General features: G+C 40.6%; 1 protein-coding gene across 5 annotated transcripts; it reads right to left on the reverse strand.

The window, feature by feature from the left end:
- Positions 1–735: 735 nt before the first annotated feature.
- On the reverse strand, positions 736–22,236 carry DPY19L3 (dpy-19 like C-mannosyltransferase 3). Of its 5 annotated transcripts, none has more exons than XM_069868130.1 (19): positions 22,204–22,236; positions 20,982–21,124; positions 20,765–20,898; positions 18,920–19,010; positions 17,943–18,064; positions 17,597–17,742; positions 16,430–16,553; positions 15,786–15,920; positions 15,181–15,312; positions 14,222–14,323; positions 13,398–13,471; positions 13,024–13,182; positions 12,449–12,571; positions 11,992–12,103; positions 11,370–11,426; positions 8,170–8,252; positions 4,342–4,474; positions 3,485–3,643; positions 736–2,845 (listed from the first exon to the last, which is right to left on the reverse strand). In XM_069868130.1, exons 2-19 carry the CDS (start codon positions 21,082–21,084, stop codon positions 2,684–2,686), a joined length of 2,151 nt encoding a protein of 716 aa, XP_069724231.1. In that variant the 5' UTR covers positions 21,085–21,124; positions 22,204–22,236; the 3' UTR covers positions 736–2,683. The 5 variants fall into 5 exon arrangements, 4 of the variants coding, with proteins under 4 accessions (XP_069724231.1, XP_069724232.1, XP_069724233.1 ...); XM_069868131.1 differs by lacking the exon at positions 22,204–22,236 and adding an exon at positions 21,462–21,482; XR_011338440.1 differs by lacking the exons at positions 736–2,845; positions 3,485–3,643; positions 22,204–22,236 and adding exons at positions 10,197–10,301; positions 10,464–10,557 and having other exon boundaries at positions 4,439–4,474; positions 20,982–21,215.
- Between the last annotated feature and the right edge of the window lie 187 nt (positions 22,237–22,423).

Consider the following 22,423-nt stretch of genomic DNA (forward strand, 5'->3'; position numbering starts at 1 on the left):
ACAAATGCAGTGAATACAGGCCACAGGAAACACAGAAAGTAAAGATCAGGCAACTAAACCAGCACCCACCTGCTCCAAGGCTCAGGCTCTGGGCACAGGGCTGCAATCCCCAGCCCCCCAGCACTGCTGCTCCCTGCGATTCTGGGTGGCAGCAGCGGCTCCCTCACCCTGAGGGCTGTGGTGATGTGCATGTCGCTTCTCTCTGAGCAGGGAAGTGGTCGTGTTCCTTGGAATTTTGTTTTTCAAGGAGATCGGTCCGAATGGCGCAACTGCAGTCGCTGAATGATGCCCGTCCCTTTAGCGTTAAAACTGCCACTACAGGAACCTCTGTGACAGTTTAGAAGCACGACAGCAACCCAGACTCCACAACCTGGGACCTGCAAGAGCCAACAACCTCCAAAGGGCCCCATGTGTGACACCCGACTCTGCCGCCCCGCGGCTTTGGGGAGAGTTGCTGCCTGACTAGAGGGGTGGTTATTCTTTCCCAAGACAAAACCTAAAAATTTGCATCTACAAAAAGGTTCAGTTTCTCCTTTGACAACATCAGAGCCTGTGGGTTTGAAAAAAAAAAAAAAAAAAAAGACTTACAAATGTTTCTGTGCCTGCCCAGCCTCCTCTGTCTGAGCTGCCTCAGAGTGAACCCTGCGAGTCAGGGTGGCCCCGGCTCTTGGAGAGCCTCACGGCCAAGGTACCACACGACAGCCCCAGCCACACCGTGAAACACACCAGGCCTGGGCCCAGCTTTGCCCTCAGTGTGCTCATTTCTAATTACCGTAAGGCACTCCGCGCGGAACTCACTGACCCACAGCTTCAGCAGGAACGGGCGTGCATCATTATTGGCCTAATTAAACTCCTAATACTCATTAGAGCATTTTATTATTGCGTTCTGTTAAACTGCAGTGGTCTCCAACCTCATTAGGGATCCAGGCAAGAAATGACTCCGGAGTTTCAGCTGCTGGCTTTAACAATCCCGTGGTTGCCACTGTTTGATTTAAGCACCATCTGATTAAGGCCCACACTGCTCTGTGCTCGCAGAGAGGCGAGGGACATTGTTTAATGAGGACTGATCAAATATAAAGGTGTTTGAGCATGTGACAGAACCACTGCCGTCCCTGCAGTAACTCACCTTCCTGCAACAGAGAAGGGAAAACACTTAAATCATCTGGAGCTGGGACACACCTCTGTTGTGAAAGTGAATCTCGTTACACATCTTGATTAAATTAACTGTGAATTTCCCGTCATTAGAAATTAATTGCAGTGGTAATTATTGTAACAGCGTTGACGGCGTTCTTTGCACAGGCCACACACGCTCTTAGAGGCGTTCAAACATTAATTCAGCACCTGCCTACAGGCACCTGATCATTCCAGTTCTGTTTTCCACAAGAAACGAATGATTCCCGTGGATAAATAATTGAAGTGGGAGAGTGCTGTTACACTTTCAATCAGATTTAATCTCTAATTTCAATATAAAACCAAAGCAGTGCTAAAACACAGCAAAAGTCATGTGTTTCCTACACAACATCTACAAAGTCAATACAATTCACAAAGTTCCAGCTGGTAAAAAGACACAGGGTACAAACAAAGCACAAAATTCTCAGGATCGAGGCCTGGCTTCACTTAATTCCAAGTCAATTTAAAATAACTGTAGTCTATTATCAGATAAAATCAAGGAAACAATGATTTTGTGCTAAAACACAGAGCTTTGCGTCTGAAACACCACAAAACAAAGCTCTGATACCTGAAGAGACTTTAAAGACCCAAGTTTCCTGCAGATGGCAGAGAGGAATTTATCTTTTGTAAGGTTGTCGGTGTTCAATCTTGCTTCTTCCTGAAATTCACCTGGGGGGGAAAAAGGATCCCCTGTAGTTCATAAAGCAAATACAGAAAATAGTGCTGTGAGAATCCAAGCTGAGAAATTTGTATTTTTGTTTGTTCTGAGCATTTTATGAGTATACAAACATGCAACGTTTACCAAGCATGCCCCAACCCTTATTCTCATTAGAAATACGTAACACTCGTCTCTAAGTGGTTAATGTTATGAACCAGCGCGCTTCTGTTTCACCGCAAATGCCAGACAAGGACTAAAGGAACTCTGAACACAATCGCTGATTCCGCACTCGCACTCACAAGGTCGGAAACTCCTATCTGCACACATTCCTGAAGGATTAAAAAAAGAGGCACTGAAAGAGCACGAGGATCTGCCAAAGAGGATCGGATTGAGAGAAAACCAAATTTTTGTGAGCATTTTAAGGGTTCACAAAGATGATGCACACTCAGTAGAGGAGCAGCGTGCCCTGCTGGCATCCAGCTCCTCCCGTTTCATAGTAAAGATCCCCCCTGCTGGGAGAGACTCGCCAGGCTAATTCCAGCGCTCACGCTGGCTCCACGCTCTGTGTCTTTCAATTGGTTAAAACTGCAGAACAGTTCTACCCTAGGTATTCGGGTCAGACTTTATAACCAAAATGGGCTCTGCTAGCCTTTATTTATGAATCTATAAAAATTTTGGCAAGATCAGGAATGTTACCAAAACTAAACTGTCTAAAAAAAAATAAGAATCGCAGGAATTAAACAAGAAACCAGCAATGCAAAATGTCTCACAAATGTAATGTGTTTGTAGACTTCTGCATTTTCTACTGTGGGTCCTAGCATTAAAACACTGAACTTGAAGCTGTGGTAGGAAATGTTATTTATGCTTGGCAAGTTTGTAAACGTGGAATGTTTTGTTCTGAAACACCCTAGTGAAGTGCACGGTATAAGAAGGCAGGTTTTTTTTAATCTCCTCACAGAAGCGAGGATACAGCGAAGGTCTCAATTCGGGTTCATTCTCTCCCAAACCATCCATGATCTGTAACGAAATGGAACAGATTTACGAAACACCATTAGCCAATTCATAGTTAGAGCCAACAAGAAGCTAAAAACAACCTTGCCAGCATGTTCAGAGGGTCAGGCTGGGCAGGTGTGTTAACAGTGACTGTGTGAAACCAGCGGGAGGGAGAAAACACGAGGACAGCAGTGAGGTTTAGAGCATCACTCTCTCTGTTATGGAGAAAGCCGACTGCCAGAGGGATGTATCTGCTCAGGTTACGTGCTCTGCCATGGTTCCACATTAGCCCCAGAGACGCTGAGAACTCCCCCGACACAATGGAGCGAGACAGCCGCCCGCTGGTGCTGAGGGAAGCGAAGCTATGAAGGGGTTTACACTCCAAAAGAGAATGCAATCTGTGTGCCGCTAGCCTGGACCTCATCACGAAGCAATTACTTATTCCAGGCTGAATTCCTCCTTTTTTTTTTATTATCAAATACCACTAAAAGCAAACAGTGTTCAGTTTGGTGATTTTGAGAACGTCTAAAGGCTCCATTAGGTTTTTACTCCCCCACTCCCGATTAAGCGGGAATAACCCAAGCCTCTTCCAATTGTAATTGTATTTCAAAAAGCAGCTAAGCAAAACGTACTGTTGTTATCAATGTTGTAAACACGACTTACATGGCCATTAGCTCTGTCAAGTAAGTCCCGTAACCGACAGCCTCGACTGTGTCTCCTTTCGTAACAAATGCTGTCTTCCAGGATCACGTAGTCGGTGCCAAAGGATCGCAGGATTCTGTAAACATCTTCAGGAGATCGCTTGGCGTAGATCTGATAGATCTGTAGAGGAAGAAAACGACGCTGTAAGATACACCACATTACTACTATTTCTTGGTTTGCTCCATCATTATTCCTTTACCTTGAACCAGAGAAATGAGATCAATAATCCATGGGATTTGAATTAAATATTTTAAAATAAAAATATAAAACTATTTTATTCAAGAGCCACTTAGCAGTTCTGTGCTGTGGCTGCTGTGATGCACAATTGCACTCCTCCTGACTATGAGCACACTGGACGGTGCTGCTGCCTGCAGAGAGGCCTTGATAGAGGCCTCTAAAACTTCAGAATGTCTAAATTATAGGAGCGGACAGTTTAAAATAACCTCCCCAGCTTTGCGTGGAGTTTCTTGAGGTAGCTTCTACATAAAATGGTACGAGCTGGTCTGGGAACTGAAGGGAGCTGGGCAGCAGGATCTGGAAATGCCAGCAGCACCTGCACCAGCTCACTCAGAACGGGCTCGAGCACCTCAGTACAGTTAGTCGGACATAAATCACCTGCCAGAGGCAAGTCAGCAGACGCCCAAAGTACTAGGAGTTTCACAGAAGTTATTAAATTATGGAACTGTATCTGAAAATAAGACAGGTCAATGAGTAAAGTGCATGATGTCTGCGACAGGCAACCAGAGACTGCGCGTGTCATCTAGAATGGAGCCACTGCTACAGGTAAGAATTAGCTTGAACCATCAGAACACTCTTACCTGTTTCGTTCTCTCTCTCAGGTTCTTATCCTCATAATGGGGGTGATTCGTTAGGGTCCGTCCCGTGCACAGTTTGACTCCTGCTAACAGCTGCATGCTCCCAGCAAACACCGCTGTGTTTGGAGTGTTTGACCTAAACAAATGGTGATAAAGTCTGAAGAAGGCTCTGCAGGGGCATTTTTGCTTGTTACAGATCAGAAGGAAAAAAGACTGAAAAAATATTTTCTCTTCTATTCAGGGAGAAAATGATGAGAAAAGTCACCCCAGTTGCAAAGACCAGGTTTCTAACCCAAACCACACATACAGACACCACAGAAGGGGCAGAGCAAAAGGATAAAGTACAACTGCTGCGCAGCAGAGGCTGCTCTCATTAGGCTACTTAAAAATGGTCTGGGTACGTGTGTTTTCTGGTCCTTAGTTGGCATGGAACCACAAGAATTCCTATTGAGACTGGACCAGCAGAGAGGCACACGTTAGATCATGGAGAATGGAATCAGGCAGGAACATGAACAGTTGCCTGATATCCCACACACGCACGCACAGCACCGACAGCACTCAAACTGTGAGGCTTTGGGTGCGCTCTAGGGAGCCTTTTGAAACCATAGCTCTATTTTCAGTCTTCCTTAAGCTCTATCATCGGCTTGAAAATGTTGAGAGACAGGAATTAAGTTTTACTATCACCTTTTGACAGATTACACTTAGCAAATGAATTAATAATTCGCGGCCGAGTTGGACACTGCCTGCCGCAGTCTGTACCCACGGCAGCGAATGCGCCTCAGCACACTGAGCGACACTGCTCAGTCAGAGAAAAACACAGCTGGTTTTACGAATGCCTGAAGAAATGATGTATAAAATGAAAGGATAATTTGTTTTTTATAGCGTTCTGCCAAACCACGCTGCCCAACCTGCAAACAATTTATTCTGTACGAAATGTCACTAAATAATGACAAGGACTTGCAGGTCAAACTGATTTACATTATGTAATTTAAATGTCACGCCGAGCAGCCCTGATGGCATTTTGAACAAATAATCTCATTTACTTTTGAAGCTCTAAGCTTTCAACAAGTTAATTACAGCTGAACTAGTGGGTAAACTAAGCACAATCTCGGTCACCTTTTCGACTTTTTTGGGTGATGTCTGAGATTTCTAAGCAGCTTTCCTATGATTTTTAGTAACTGCTTGTGAAATATTCCACAATTCTAGACAGGTTTCCCCTCTAAAGGCTTCTTAAACACTTAACAGCAGTTTAGAGTGTAGGGAAGCTCGCACTATTGATCTGCTCATTCTACTGATTTTCCTCCCTATCTCACAAATGAGAGTTGTTCTTGTTGTCTTAGGAATAAAGACCAGAACTAAGAATTTTAATCTCTCTCCCATTTGGCAACACAGCTGCGAGCGATCCCTGGGGCCCTGGCAGCACCTTCCTGACTTCTTATTTTTTTGAAGCTAAGAAAATGGGGCGATGAGTAGGAAAAAGCGAGAGACTGGGATATAAAGGATTATTATGTAAAAAATATAGATTCGGCCCAATAGTATGCAGTAACTTTCTTGTAAAAATATAACCCAGTCTATCCTCCTGAAGATGCTATGATAATTTTAGTAAGGGGAAGAGTGAAAAATAGATCCGCAGACACTTGACAGTGGACAGGCTAATCGCTGGCTGTTATTCACATCGTATGTTTGGACAAGTTAATACGCACTGAGATCCAAGCAGATGGAAGGGTTTTCTTGTTGTGGAGAGATTGCAAGACAGATGAATTATTCCTAGTTCACTGCTATACGTGACAAATTAGAGCTTCTCATACTGAGTTTTAATAATGAATGATTAGTTCCCGGCACCAGCCCTGACACATCATTAACTACAGCAGAACTATCAAGCATTAGTACAGTAAAATATTCCTCTTACACAAGAAAACTTAAGCAAATCTGTCCCACTTCGAGAAACTTACCATAAATTTTGTTGACTCATGTTTAAAGCATAGATAATGAACTCTTCTTTACATGAATAATATTTCTAAACACAGTAAATTCTAAGCAGAAAATTTCCCTCTCTAATTGTCTGTCATGACTTGAAATGAGATGAGGACAAGCACCAGTTCAGCATTCTCAACACTGAGAACCAATGAAAAATTATCCTCACTGGAGCCAGTCAAATCCAGTTTGTGGCTGGGAATAACTCCACATGCATATTTTATGTATAAATCTATATATAACTCTGTATATTGTACACAGGAGACCTGAACTATCAGATATTTACCAAACAGGAGGGCTAAATGGAACTGGCTGGTAAACATCAGTCACAAAAACATGTCAATACCACCGAAAAGATTCTAAATGATGGAAAAAATCATAGCCTACCTTCAAAATAACTCAGTGAAGGCTCGTAGTATATTTTACTTCTAAATTACTCCTTCTAGTTTACGGGTTAAAGCAATACAACATCACTAAGTGTAAATATGTTGATACAGGTAGAACAGGCAGGGTGACTGGTTTCCCTGAACTTCACTGAGTATGATAACAGAATGCAGGGCTCCAAGGAAACACTTCAAATAACTCAGTGATAATGTAGATCAGATTTGCTTTCAGAATGTTTTCCTCCAGAACACAGAACTAATTTTTTAAAAAAATCTTTGTCAGTATTCTAAATAAATACAAGTCCCAGGAATCTCTCTGTTCAGGACTTAACCTGCAAGTTGTTAGTGGTTCCTGTATGTTACATAGGGAACACAGCCTTAAATTAAGTCCTCCAGAGAGCATCCTACCTCGCCCTTTTTCTCAGGACCTTCTACCTATAGTATTCCACCTAAAAGATGCCTTCCTATGCTCTGTGAGAGTGCAGGAGTGATGAAGTGGGGTTGAAGTGATCAACTCGTACTCCTTCTGCTGGTTTTGGCTGGGATAGAGTTAATTTTCTTCACAGAAGAGGAAGGTCACTTGGAATTACGGTGTTTTCTCTTCCCAACTGACTGTTACATGCGATGGAGTCCTGCTTTCCTGGGGATGGCTGAACACCTGCCTGCCAATGTGAAGCAGTGAATGAATTCCTTGTTTTGCTTTGCTTGCGCGTGTGGCTTTTGCGTTACTTATTAAACTGTCTTTATCTCAACCTACTACTTCTCTCACATTTACCCTTCTGATTCTCTCCCCTATCCCACCCGGGGGAATGAGAGAGCGGCTGCGTGGTGCTTAGTTGCCACTTGGGGTTAAACCACGACACTCTTGACAGACACTTTGCACCTATGCTTTGCTGTGGCAACTTCAAGTTCAATTACAAATATTTTATTTACAGTTTAGAGCACACGTTGAGATCAATTCTAATAAGCATAAACAATTTAGATTATTATAAAGTTCAAGAAACAGCATGGAATACAGATTTTCCAGCCCTACAACTGTACAGCCAAACTTTTTTAAATGATAAGGTTGAAACAAGAAAGACACTGGGTTAGGGAGGAATAAAAATAAAATTACTTCACTGTAAAGATCAATGTAACGAGTTAGCTACAGTGTGATGGAATAAGCCTGACACCTCCATACGGACCGCTTTCAGCTGGGAAAACTCTGTGTACTTATGGGAGCAAACGGAGCCAAGTGGTTCCCTGCAGAACAGCCCTCACGGCAGCAGGATACTGAACCAGAGCAGACTTTGCACACAAGCTCTTTCGAGCCATTAATATTCTATCCCACTTGCTAGCCTATATATCTTTAACTCTCTCTGTGGGTCACCAGAGTTCACTGATGAGCTGTGACAAATAAGGAGAACGCTATAACTAAGAACATTAGATCTACACAAATAGCATTTAACTTAAGTAGAGAAAAAAATCCTCTTACTTAATCCAGTTCATCAGCTCCACGGTGTCTGGGTCATAGAATTCTCTCAGCTCTGACAGTTCATCCATTATTCCTGGCCAGAACTGTAATGAAAACAATAAAACAAAATGACGACAGAATGAACTAAACAAGTTCTGGATGTTGAAACAGATCACATCCTTTTAGCTGGTAACTGATGTTCTCCAGCTTGTGGATGAATTGCAAGACATAAGTGTGTCTGCCCTTCCTTTGAAGGACAGGTCACTGTCACGGCAGAATGGACACTCAGAGAGTCTGAGACCTGCAGCCCCTGCCAGGTGACCAGAAGGAACAGAATTACTTGTAGTGGTGACCCTGAGAAGAACGGCTCTTCTTAGATGCGCAGGTACTGGAGGTTTCCAGAACTCTTGTTAGTTAAGATCATTTTGTACTTAATATTGATGGGAAATACAAAGCTGCCACCAAATTTGGACGTTGCGCATTGTATCTACTTTACAACCGAACCACTTCAGATCCCTGCACTACAGGATGAATGTTAATGGTTTAAGTTACTTCTCGACAGACCAAACTTTAAGAAAAGGAACAAGAGAAAGAGGCATCACAGAACAGTTCAACAGGTAAGAGCCAAGCCAGTGAATAGTGCCTACACTCACAGGAGAAGGAAAGGCCCCAGGAATTAACATTAAATTTGGAATGGCAACTTACAACTAAATAAGAACAACATAGAAAATCTGTATCAAAAGTTAAAACCATCAGATGTGCTGTGGATGCCGTTAACGGCATTTTAGAAGTTTGAATTCAAAGAGACCCACTGAAAGTGAAAAAGAAAAGTGTGACTGAATGGCGACATCCAATAGACTCCTGGGGAAAAGCATTTCAAAATCTACTGAAGGCAAAGAATACATAAATCAGTCTTGAAGGAGAGGAATAAGGACTGAAACTGATTCTGAGATGCTTAACCCTCCACCAAAACCCTAACAGAACAAAGATTTATTTAAGGGTTTCTTGTTTAAGCTAGTGAATATTCAAGGCCGAAAGGGAGCCATTAAATGACAATGTTAATGACAAAGTGATTGCTTTGCATCAGCCTTTACTAGAGAGGATATTATGGTGAAACCTGTTCCAGACCCATTCTTTAGACAACAAGGATTGCTGGCTCACAAAGTGGAAGCATAAGAAAACCCGCCTGATAACCTAAAATGCCATAAATCATCCAATTTAGGTAATATTCATCCAAGAGTGCAGGAAGAATTTGAATGTGATGCTGCTGAGCTGCTTAGGAAAAACATGCATTCTTTCACTAAAATAGTAATTATGTAGGAGGGCTGGGGATCAGGAGACATAATTAATTGGGCCAGTTCAGATACTTATTAGCCTCTCTGTTTACTTGATGCGTTTGTTAGAGTAATCCTGGCTGGTAGATGGAGAAACACCGAGAAGATAGTTATGGCAGCACCACAGCTGTGCAGTTCTGGGCAGTACAGCACCACTGTGACAGACACTCTTGCCCTCCAGAAGACCTCTCAAGAAATTAGTAAATAAATCACACAGTTGTGAAACGAGACTGTAGAGTCTCATAATGAATCAAAATTTCTTCTCTCCCTCGCTCAGCTGCCCTGGGTGGCTAAAGACTGAGAGCCTGGAGCCTTTCAGGCTGCAGACAGAAGGAAACAGGCTCTTCTTTGCTTTTAGACCATGCTGCAAAGCTGCCCGGCAGCCTAGGGAGACACGAGTGGCACTGTGCTGCCTACTGAACGCTGGGACTGTTATATGGCATTATCTAATCCATATTGGATCTTCAAGTCCCAGGGTCATCCTACTGCAACCTCGGAGTGAGCACAAGCAGTACAGTCTCTTGGGGAAACTTTTCGTAGAGGGGTTTACTACTACTGAATTTAAAAAGAGAATGTCAAGGTAGCAGAATTTTCAGGTAACGCTACCTTTAATGAATCAAGACATGGGAAAACTGAGGAACTTCAGGAGCTCCAAATACCAAAGGTAACAATGGCAAAGTAAATAAAAAGTAAAGTGTACAAAAATACACGAACCTGGAAGAGCTGAACAGCCACTGATGATTATGGGATTTCAGTGCTTCTCAAACACAAGGACATTTAGTTTGAATTCAGAAGGTATAAGCACTAATTCTTTGGCCTCTGAGTCTAAGTGAAAAGCAAGTATTACTGCATTATTTATAGTTACTGTTGGCCTAAGAATGAAAATTAAGAAGCTCCTTAGAGAAAAAGGATTAGATATTACAAATAGAAAGAAACATGGCATTTCCTTTTGTCATTTCTTCTGCAGCCTGTCAAGCTTACCAGCTGTAGGTTTAAGGGATAAACACAGAACATACAGGGAGCTCTTCAGTACAGACAGAGACTGCTCAGATCCCTGCTGTCTGTTGCCTATGTGCTGCAATAAATGTTTTTGTTAGGAGCAAAAGGACTCGGCCATGATGAAGATAAAAATGCAGCTTGAGAAACTCTGTGCATGGATAGTATACTAGCAAAGAAAAATCAGGATTATTCAGCAAAACCAGGAACTGCAGACTTGCTAAAGCTCAGGAAATAATTTTAAGTACCAATTTATTAAGGAATGACTGACTTGCAAACAAAAATTGATGGGTATTATTCTGCTGAGAAGTAACACAATGGACACAGATACAGCTGAAATCTATCTATAGAGTGTGAAGTGAAACAAATACTATTTGGTACTCATTAAGCACATGTGTTGTGTTATGTGCAGCACAACTAAAGTATGAATGGAAAGAGGAGGTGTTCACGGCCAGGCTGGATGGGCCTTGGGCAGCCTGATGTAGTGGGATGTCCCTGCGCATGGCAGCGGGGGTGGAACTAGATGATTTTTAAGGTCCCTTCCAACCTAAACTATTCTATGATTCTATGATTCCACATCAAAAAGATGTTCGTGCTATGATAATGAAGCAAACCTGCGTAAACAGAAATATAGGTGCCTTCTGGGTCTCAAAACATACTGTACATAAAATCTGAGACAGCTAGCATTGTAGCTGCATCTGCATCTCAATAAATTATTGCTCAAGTCATGTATTTGGGACTGTATTAACTGCGTGCCTCCAAAGAGGCTTTCATTAGCTTATTCAGGATTAGGTTAATAATCCCATAAACCTCCTGTTTTGAAGAATGAGAAAAGGAAAATTCCATGCAACTAAAAAACCACCAAAACACCGAGAAACAAAAATTTCTTACCTTATATGAAATGTAGAGTAATGTAATTATTGGTACAGAATACTTAATCAGACGTATCTAGGAGAAATCACAAAAAAAGGTTATTCCGATGACACATTATTTGGAGCGACAATTTTTAAAGTATTGCTATCTGGCATATTTATCATGTAGTGGGATTTACAGAGTTTGAATTTTAAGACCACATTCTGGTTTTGTTTTCAAGTAAAGCCCTTATTACAGACTCATCACAAAAGATGGATTTATACCTATATACTTAATATACCCTTATAACATCTACATAGTGGAAAACTGCATCATTCAGTATAATAGACTACAAAGGTCTCCTCAGACCTTATTAATGATTCCTTAATATCGTGACTAAGATGCTTTTAGTAAAATTGTAGTTCTTTTTCATAGCCACGTCTATATTGCCATCTAGTGTATTCAAATGGAATTTTTTAATATATAAAGCACTAGGAAATACATTTTACTTACTAAATTTATACAGAGGTGCTTCAGAGATACCCAGAGCTAAGGACAACGAACAACATTCATTTCAGATGTCTCAAAATTCTGAGTCCTGATTTGGTTTAAATATGGAGCAAAAACAAATGTCATGAAATGCTGCAAATACAGTGCTAACCCTCTGTGATGTGTGGAGACGAATACACTTCAGGATGAGCTTCCATACTTCCGTACTGCACAGGCCAAAAGAGGCAAATACACACATGTGGGATGTCCAGAGGTACTTCATTCTGAAAGAACATAGATAAGTTTTTGCTGATCATCTGGAGCGTGGCCAAGCCAGGCTGATGAGTACAGTTTTCTTGGACTTTCAGGACTCTGAAATAACTGAGTAAAAGACTGACTTTGCACCCTGTTTTGTGCTCTTGAGAACACCTCTGTACCTGAACTTCCAAACATTCTTTTAGGCAGGATTTTGGGAGATGTCTCAGTACACAAGCAGAAACACACCAGGGAGAGAGACACTGTTCACAACCCTATCGGTTTGTGGTCAGTGTATTTTACACCCTTATTAAAATGAACTCAATTGCCTAAAAAAAACATTAGTAGCATTAAAAAAAAAAAAATAAACAGACCTCATTGTGCTTAACGCCAGACATCCAAAAAGCACTGTGTGAGTTAAGTTGTAAGCAGCATCAGGCTTCAGCGTTATTGTGCATTCTTCCGTTTTTTCTGTGCACTGGACTTGATTTGAACCACTAAAATTAAATAGAAGAAATAAAAAGTATTATATTAAATTCTGTAACACATTTCCTACAGTTGTCTGTACTTTGAAAAGCATTTAATCTTTCTGAGGCCAAAGAGCAACACTACTGCTGTTAGTCCACCATCTTCTATTTTACCTATGATATGATTAACCCTGATAGCACCAACTTGATGCAGCATCAGGTATTTATTTTCATGTCTTGTTTTCCAGAAATGTTTTGAACTAAAGAATCCAGGGAAGAACATTTCTTTGTTTAGCCTTGTCATACCCTTTACATTTTTAGCTTTAATAGGAAATGACTTATTTTGCCTGATCTATATCCTACTGTTCCTTAGTACCTCTGGAAAGCAATACTGCGTGCTGCTGTGCCAACTGGCAGTTCCTGAGCCTGTCAAAGAGGAGAAAATTGATAAAAATGTCAACTATTCATAAAACATATTTTACCTGAGGTTCCGAAAGGCAACAATTACAGCTGCTACTGTCAGAAGGATGAGAACAAACACGTAGATGTAGAAAAGTAATGTATCTGAGAGTCTTGAAAAAGTATTTAAAGGTAGTAAACCAAAAGCTTCTTCGCAAAGATACAGGTTAGCATCGAAATCTCTAAAGAAAAAAAGAACAATCATAATTTGATGTCAAAAAGGACCAAAGTTTTCTTCTTTCCCAAGCAATTATAAAACCACGGTTATGCAGATTATAAAGGAAAATGTATGACATGTAAAAACATGTGATTTACCACCAAGATTTTATATGAGAACAACCTGCAGGATTCACTTAATCAAGTCATACCATAAAGAAAAACTATAGCTAAATCTTACCTTGTTGCCCCAAATCCAAACTTTGCTTTCAGAAATTTGAATATATGTTCATCTGACTCAAGATTAAGAATTTTCTACGAAGGAGGAAAAAGAAAGGAAATTGTATTTTAAGTATCAAAAAATAAGTTTCACACAGCAAACAGTTATCTACTCATTTAAATGAAACTATGACAGAGTGCTTTGCAATCAAGTAAGCATTCGGTTTGTAATTATGGGCAAGTTACCTACTTTTTAGAATATCTATTAGGGTTAGTTTGTTACTTACAGATGAAGATCATCCAGGACAAGTTGGTTTCAGCTGTACTTTTTATTTCAATGACTTATCATGTTTTACTATGATACTTTTAATTTCCCCTTGTACTAAATTTTAATCTGTTGATATAGATCTCTCACAGACACTAAAACTCAAAAGCAAAACATGTCACTAATGTCTGCAGGTATCTCGGTGCACGTGGAGCAACTAAAACAATGGGGTACAACATTTTTATTACATTCTTAACTGCATTCATTGAAAAGTAAATTAAATGAAAAACTGCGAATGTTCAGCAGTAAGAGAATGCAGTATAAACCACTCTTACAAAATTACAGGTGAGCTTCAAGTTGCGAATACTTATTTGATTATTTGTTTATGATGCTTTAAGAATATGTTTTAAAATTTACATACCAAAAACATTAGTAAAACAAGCCTTCATTTCTAAAAAGCAGTCTTGGAAATGCAGTGAAATCTCACTGCAATTTTTATTTAATATTACTGCAGATGATTAACAAATAGCTTTAAATGTAATGCATTCTGTAACTTTCTATATTAAAAATTATTTCCTTACCTTCACAAATTTATTTATCACAAAAGTCAAGCACAGGACTAATACTACATGGAGGATAAGTTTCCCAAGTCTATTAAGCAAGCCACCCTTTTTTAGGTTTTTCTAGAAAGAAGAAAATATTAGTATTTCAGTACCTTTGTGTGCAACTGGAACAAAAGCAATACAAGCTACTTAAAATGGCTTATCTGGCCTGATCAGGATCAAGTTTGTATTAGGTTCACGTAAGCAAAATCATATGCATAACCAAGCATCCAGAATAAAGACAGGTTTCTTCTACAAAACTGAGCGATGATATCATCAAAACTCCCCAGCGTATTGCCCCGGTGGAGTTTTGAACCAGGCAAACAGCCAGAGGTGACCCTATTGCATTTACACAAGTGCTGGCCCCAGTGCAGCAGCACTCGTGTTCTGACGTTCCCCGACTTTCAGTAGCATCGAGCACTTTTTGAAATGTCTGCTCCTTAGGGCTTCCACCTCAATGTGGCAAAGGTTCTAACTGGTATCCTATAGGACTTAGAGCAATCTTCCAGTTCAAAGCTTCAGATGTGAGAATGGGTCTTTGGCTACTTCCAGGAACCTGGACGGGGTGCAGACCTTGTCTAACTATCAAAACCAGTCCTGATTTGAAAATGTCACGAGTGAGAGACAGCAGAAATGGCCCTGTGGGTTCGTAATATGCTGTTGAGAAGCTGTTGTCAATGCCAGTAGCAGAAAAAAACGCAGCTTCTACAATCATAACTGTTGTTACAGTCACAGAATTGTCCTGTCTGATGTGCTTGGTTATGCTGCAGTCAGTGTAATAGAATTCATTACTTGATCATGCAGTGTTTTTGCTGCTTTTCACTATAGTAAATCCTCTAATTAGTATTAGCAATTTCTATATGCAATGCATATAAATTACTCATTTACCTATATACCACACTCTTTATTTAGCACTATCAAAATATTCCAGTACCTACCTGGACTGTTCTTGCTATCAAGACCGAAGCATTAAAACTTATAAGTAACGATCCAAGAATCATAGAATTGAAGAACTGTAGGACACAGACGAGCAGTAATCCAGAAACCTGAATGATATAGAGCCACGTAACCTGTAAAAACAATGAGATTTTTATGCCTACAAAACTTTACACTCACAGCTGCTTTTCACTGAATATGTTTTATACTTTATTTCAACATCAATTATTTTTATAAAAACTGTATAACCTTGCACTAAATCACTACATTTAAAGCCTTTATTATATATCCTTTCTATATTTATGTCCTGAAGTAGTTAGGTTAAGATTTTATACCTATTTTATACCTGATACTATAATAAAGCAGATTAAACAATTGCAGAGCGAGGAAAATATTAATGACTCAGTATTTGGAAGATGTTTCATATTTTCTTTAGCTAAAGGCGTGTTTTTGTAGCCTCTGTAATGTCTTTATGACTAAAGATATAAGTGATCTGTGTCACTTTGGGCATCCAGGCTCCTGGTGAGGAAAAGACCTTCAGAATTGTTCACTTTGTGATAGAGAAGGAAAAAAAAAAAAGCTTGGTTATTTGCAAACACAATCTTACCTTTGCTGTGGGAAGCATGTCAAAGCAGTCCAGTATGAACAATGCCAGCGCTTGTATCAGCATCATGAACTGATTGAATTGCCAAGTCACGCTAAAGAGAAACGTTGCTATGAACACAGCCATGAGTGTCAATTTCTGGAAGGAAGGAAAGAAGCTTTATTTAACTTTATAATTTCCTTCATTAAAAACAAACAAAAAAAAACTCGAACAAAACTCACAAAAGACTGAATAAAAACAACCAACAATCCATTTTACAACATTGCTTTTATTCTTGCAGATCAGGACAACCTCCTCGATTTGTAAAAGAAATGGAATCAAAAGAAAATCTTTAATCCTTGTGCTTTACCGGCTTTTCTCCTCCCTACTTTGTATTAGTCTCTTAGATCTTTTTAAATACACAGTACTGTTGTCTTCTACTCTTTAGAACTTACTTTTTTTTTTCTCTCTGCTGAGCATCTTCATTCCTTCATATTTCAAATACATTTAAATTAACAGAAAGGTCACCTGATTCATGCTTTCAGCATTGTTAGTGATTCATGTGTATATATCCACTGATATAAACGCTTACTAAATATTTTATCCTAAGTTTTATTGACAGTTTCTGATAGTAATTTTACTGTTTTATATTTATTAGAAATACTCACTTCTTGGACAGGCTGTAGATGAGTTCTGAACAGGTATGTGACGGCGGCTATCTGAACAGCAAAGAATGGTAATGCCCAGTTCTCTCTTAAAGGAATGGTGAATTCTACTCTTGTGGTATCTACTCTGTACAAAACAAACAAGAGTTCCATAAATTGAAAACAAGTAAAACACCACTTGGTGACAGAGAGGTTGCAATGACAGGCATCTATGTGGTAACTGAACTCCTAATCAATAAAATTTGAGGCCTTACACACTGGTTCCTTCAACACGCCTGGCTCTGACAAAACATCATTATGAAAGTTCTGCAAGTCACCCATTGTTTCTGTACCTCAAATGTTGCACTTTAGCTCCAGTTACCGTTAAAAACTTATACTACAAATTAAGTCTTAGAGAGCACAACTTGGGTAATTTAAAAATGAACAAACAAACCCCAGACAAAACCACTCCAAAAAGCCATCATGGAGAGTTCTCACTCCGTGGGAAATTTTACTTCATTTTTTGGTTTGCAAAAGGCATGTCTAAGAACAAATAGGTATCAGCTTTTTCACTGTGATCCCAACGTGTTGGATTTGAATATTGCTAACCCAGTTAGCAACTTATGAGCATTTTTTTTGAGTGTTCTAACACAAAAACTACGTGACAAAAGCCAGCCAAAGTTCCTCAAAGGGCAGGCACCAACCAGCTCAATTACCATCTTGCTTCTCTGAGTCTTAGAGATCTCTACAGGAATAAGGTAGCAGAGAAGCTCAGCTTCAGATGATCTTAGGCTGTTGAAGGTATTCCTGGAGGCTGGGTGGGGGGCAGCGAGGAGAGACCTGAAGGAGTCTTTAACATCTAAGGGATCCTAGGCAGGAGCAGACAGGGTACATCATCTGGAGATCCAGACACATCTTAAAGATGCAGTCCACTTTCACAGACCAAGTTAAGCCAAAATTTTCTACTCAAACTTCTTGTAACTTTAAAATCCTAGTCTGTGTCAGCTCATTTGTGCTTATTTTTTAATTATTTTTTATTAAAACATTTTTTTTTCCATTTTTCAGCTAATCAGCATAGAGGGCTTACAGTTTCCTATTTTTTATCCCATCAATCATGCATTTGAAGGTTTCATGCCTTACCTTTGACATGAGGTACAATTTTAGAAAGACGGAATGTTTAATCTCACTTACCTGTTTGTAACATACCAGCAAGCTGCCAATAACCCTGAAAGCCACGTTCCACTAAGAAGCCAGCTTGTTACATACAGAGCAATGACATAAACTGCCTGAAGTCCAAACAAAGTGTAGATATAAAAATAAACGGGCTCTAGGTATTGCTGTAAAACACAAGAATACCCATGTTGACATAAAACACTCATGGGGGTGATTCTACTTAACATGAATTAGGTTTTGCTTTTACAAATTAAAAAGGTATCAGGGGTATTTCTAGTTAGAAAATAAATAAAAAGGGGAGCTATGATTCACTGCGCAATCTTCATAATGCACTTACAATCTAAAGCCATAAATAAATGCCTACCTGAATTGGAAGAATCCTATACAGAATGCTGAGAAACACCTCCTGGTAAACATTCATTCTTTCAAGTATGTTAATTGTCCTCACAGATTCAGTTTTATTGTCATATACTAAACCATGTAAACCTTAATGATAAAGAGAAATTGAAATAGGAGATTGTCATTTTCCCCTTCCATCTTCATTTGAACAGTGAATAACTTTTTCAAAGGTATTTTAGGATCTCTCATCAAAACCTGCAAACTTGGAGTCAAGGATTCAGGTCCCATTACCTCTGAATCAACATGACCCGAGGTCTTCATCTTCCCTGCTTCAAATGTAGCTCAGAGTGCTAATTCAAGTACTACATATCTGGTAACGTATAAAACATTTATTTTCACACTTACATTCCTAGCACAGAATCTGTGGCACAGCCTGGACCTTGGGAACCACTCTTGTAACTGCTCTGAACGCAGGTGATGTCAATACTGACAATGTGGTAGTATAGGTGTAGCATAAGCAATATTGCTAGGGAGCAACAGTTATGTATCTAGAAAACACGAGACTGGCACTGAAAACCCCATCATTGTATGCGATTTTCTTGGAGGCTGCCTGTTTTGCCACTTATGGCCCAGGCATACAGCAAAAAACAAGTGCCCCTTTCCACAAATAGATCACTATTCAAACTAAACAAAAGAAGAATAAAAATGAAAGCAATACACCGAGTAACCCAGCAAGGCTGAAACCTTAACAGATATGGAAGTTTTCCATCATTTATCAGAAAGTGAAGGTGTGGCACAGAAAGCAACGTATCATTGTGAAATCCATTACATTCGTAATGTAGTGGCTCCCTGGCCTATAAACAGAATAAATCTGTCTCCAGCATGAGTATTTTCCTCTCTTTCACAGTTATGGCATTCCTTGTTCTGAACTATATTTGAAACACCTATCAAAAACAGGCAGCTGGCAACACCGAGTCAAACTTACTGTACAGTTTACAATACCTTGCTGGATGGAAGCAGCCTGAATCATCTGTTTATAGTAGGAATAATAAAGTCCACATTCTGTTCTGAATGAAATTTCTCTTTCGACTTCCTGCAAGTGAAAGTACAACAGTAAGTTCACTTTCCATTTGCTTCTCACAATCATATGAAGCTGCCTTCAAATCAAGTTCTTGCTGCACCAGTGAAATATCCATCATTACAGTGGCTTGAGGCTTTGGGTTCATGCAATCCATGAAAGTTGGTTCAAATTAAAATACAAGGAGAAATTAGGGTGAGGGACACATGGCTGAGGTGTCGATGACACTGTTAACTGGGGAAATGGATAGAATCCCAAGACTTTCAGCTTCCTTACACACTCCCATCTCTGGCTGGAACACAATCAATACTATTTCAGAGCTGACATAAAGCTACATAAAAAAAAAAAATCATGCTTCTCCCTCCTCTGCTGCCCAATACAGAATCCTGTCTCACAACGCAAGTTTTATTGAAGTCAACTGTTCACAAAGTAAACAAATGTAAGTTCTGGTCTGAGAAAAAACTACAGATAAACATGCATCTGATTCAATGTAAGTTCACAATTAAACTCTCCAGCTGCTCTACCACACACAAATCACTGCAGTATCAGCAGAACAAAGTGGCATCGGTACTAAAAGCCACACACTTAGCAAAATGAGGATGTTGGATTTTGAACGAGCTCCAGTTTCAAATTCATCACCACTCAGAAGTTTTCTAATACCAAAAAGCGGCTGATTTTAAATGCTTATAATAAAAAAAAACAACATAAAGAAAAGAATATTAACATTTGGAATTTATTAAGAGGGGGAGAATAGTCACTGAGGGGATCTAATTAGCAAAATTGCATTAAAACGTGATTAATTTGTAATCCTGGCACCAGCTGTATTCAACCAAATGCTATACTTTATGAGACAAACACTAGTGAGTTTTACATCTGTCTCATGCTAAGATAACATCTGCTTTATTCACTCGCAATACTCTTCCAGTCCTAGAGCAGTTTTTACTTCTCCCCGTATTCCATGTCAATAAAGCCATACAGACTTATGGGTAGAAAGACATCCTGCAATGCAAGTATTCCAATTAAATGTATGTCCTCTTTGAATAATGTAATGCATAGACCTGACAGAGTGAATTTTAGGCATCTAGCAGGGAAATGACTCACCTGTTCCTTTTCTCTGGTTAAATTTAGATATGAGTACCGCTGCGGTATTTTCCCATGCAATGATTCTAGGAAAAAAACTAGTCGATCTTGGATCTTGGGAATGAAAACCCTCCTACAGTGCAGATGTTGGTTTTACATTGGTGAATGTCTGAAATATGTTTTGAGGTTTGTGCATTTAGGATAACGTTATATAAAATGAGGATTGGATAGTAAGAGACTGTGCCTAGACCGTGTTACAAGGTCAAGGTGGAAATACAATTAAAGAACTGAATGCCAGGATTTCACATATTGTTTATTTTAACCAGTTTTTGTTTGGGTTTTGATTGTTTTGGGTAAAAGAAAGATGATTTTAGAGCAAAATACAGTATATTGCTGAAATTCTATTCTACATATTGATCAGTGCTTGGAAGAACCGTAAGTACAACTCAGACAGGAGCTGTGTAGCAATGCTTTTAGAGAAGAATCGGGGAACGGTACTTATAGGTGTGTAATCAAGTGTTTAAAAAGTGGTGGGAAGGACAGCTTTTTTTAAGCTGGATTTTAAAAACCCAAATATTCTATGTTTTTGAGCAAGTTACAAGACAAATACATAAATAAATGACATTTCAACTAACATTTCTATTAATGCTCTATGAAAGCACTCAGGAAACAATGAAAATGACTGTTACCTTAATATTGGAAAACCACAGGTCATTTTCATGCAGTGTAGCAACGTAAACAGAAGTAAGAAGTCCAAGAGAGACCGCAACAATTCCACCAACAGCTACTGAGAGTACGTCCCACAGCTTTCTACCTGTATGATCTTGGAAGAAAAATATTTCATAGAATCATAGAATCAAAATCATACTAAAAAGCCAGAATATTACAATCCTTTTCAGTACCCACCAGACAGAACTTTCCCATCAGGCTTCACATTCTTCTCCTCCGAAGGCTGATCTTCATCCACTTCTGTGCCTTTTCCAGCCCTTCTCTGTCTCACAGTTGTCATGATGCCAGTGCCTTTAATTCATTATTCTTCAGTCTCACACCTGAACGGACACAAAGAAGCAATGCATCTTCCTACCCAAACATTCACTTAATACTGTATTAAGTATCCAAAAAGAGAACCGTATTTCACTGCCAGTAGAAACTTTGACTGAGGTTAGAAAGAAGACAAACGGAAGAGCAGCAGCTCATCATTCCGCTGTCAGTTCCCAGGCGCTCTCTGCCCTGCGAGCGCGCTCCAGGCATAAACCTGCTTCACCCTGCCAGCTGACATCTGGAAACCAACCATGTCCCACCCTGAATGTGGAAATCCACCACCATTCCTGGGCATTGGTGTTACCGACTGCTAACGCTGAGAGAAACACGCCTCAACTGCACAACCTTGCTGTTCTAAAGCTTTGGCAGTGGATCGACTTCATCTCTTGCCCTCACACCTGAGAAGACACATGGAGAGAGCCTTGTGGGCACATATCGAGGTTGTTGTAAGTAGCTGGTTTGTAGGAAACCTAACAATTAATTAATACAGACAAGATGGTCATTGTAGCCACGCTCTTTCCCTGCACTACGGCCTCAGCCAGCTTCCCTCGGCTCCTTAAAGTGCAGGGAATGGTTTTGCTGGGAAGGGAAAGTGAAGGCCATGGAAAAAAGGAAAGCGAAGGGAAAAGGGGAAAGCAAAGGGAAAAGGGGAAAGTGAAGGGAAAGAAGGGGAAAGTAAAGGGAAAAGGGGAAAGCGAAGGGAAAGAAGGGGAAAGCGAAGGGAAAGAAGGGGAAAGCGAAGGGAAAGAAGGGGAAAGCGAAGGGAAAGAAGGGGAAAGCGAAGGGAAAGGCGAAAGCGAAGGGAAAAGGGGAAAGCGAAGGGAAAAGGGGAAAGCGAAGGGAAAAGGGGAAAGCGAAGGGAAAGAAGGGGAAAGCCGCAGGAAAGGGGAAGTCATGGGAAAGAAAGGGAAAGCCATGAGAAAGGGAAAGCCACGGGAAACGGAATCCACGGGAAAGAAGGGGGAAGCCATGGGAAAGGGAAAGGAAAAGGAAGAGGAGAGGGAAGGAGGAAGGAAAGCGCAGGGGAAGAAGAGGGAAGGCAGAGGGCAGGCACGGCAGGGCTCAGGCCGGGCCCGCTCCCCGCTACCTCTGCGCCCGGCGCCGCTCCGGCTGCGCGCGCAGCGGGGGCGGGGCCATCACGGGGCGGGAGCGTGAGGCGGGAGCGTGAGGCGGGAGCGTGAGGCGGGGCCACCGTGAGGCGGCGGGCGGGCCTCCCCGGTCTTTGCGGTGATGAGGGGGGCGGCTCCGCTCCCGAGCCCCGGGGTGAGCGAAGGGTCCGTCCCTGGAGGGGTTCCAGGCCGGGCTGG

Source organism: Phaenicophaeus curvirostris, chromosome 14 (genome assembly GCF_032191515.1).
Source record: "Phaenicophaeus curvirostris isolate KB17595 chromosome 14, BPBGC_Pcur_1.0, whole genome shotgun sequence".
Lineage (NCBI taxonomy): Eukaryota > Metazoa > Chordata > Aves > Cuculiformes > Cuculidae > Phaenicophaeus > Phaenicophaeus curvirostris.

Coding starts and splice junctions, on each gene's coding strand:
- DPY19L3 (XM_069868130.1), bottom strand. CDS start 21,084: ATGACAACTGTGAGACAGAGAAGGGCTGGAAAAGGCACAGAAGTGGAT. Junction 19,011..20,764: donor TGTGGTTTTCCAATATTAAG/GTAACAGTCATT, acceptor TTTCACTTGCAG/GAAGTCGAAAGAGAAATTTC. Junction 3,644..4,341: donor TGAGAGAGAGAACGAAACAG/GTAAGAGTGTTC, acceptor CTTCCTCTACAG/ATCTATCAGATCTACGCCAA.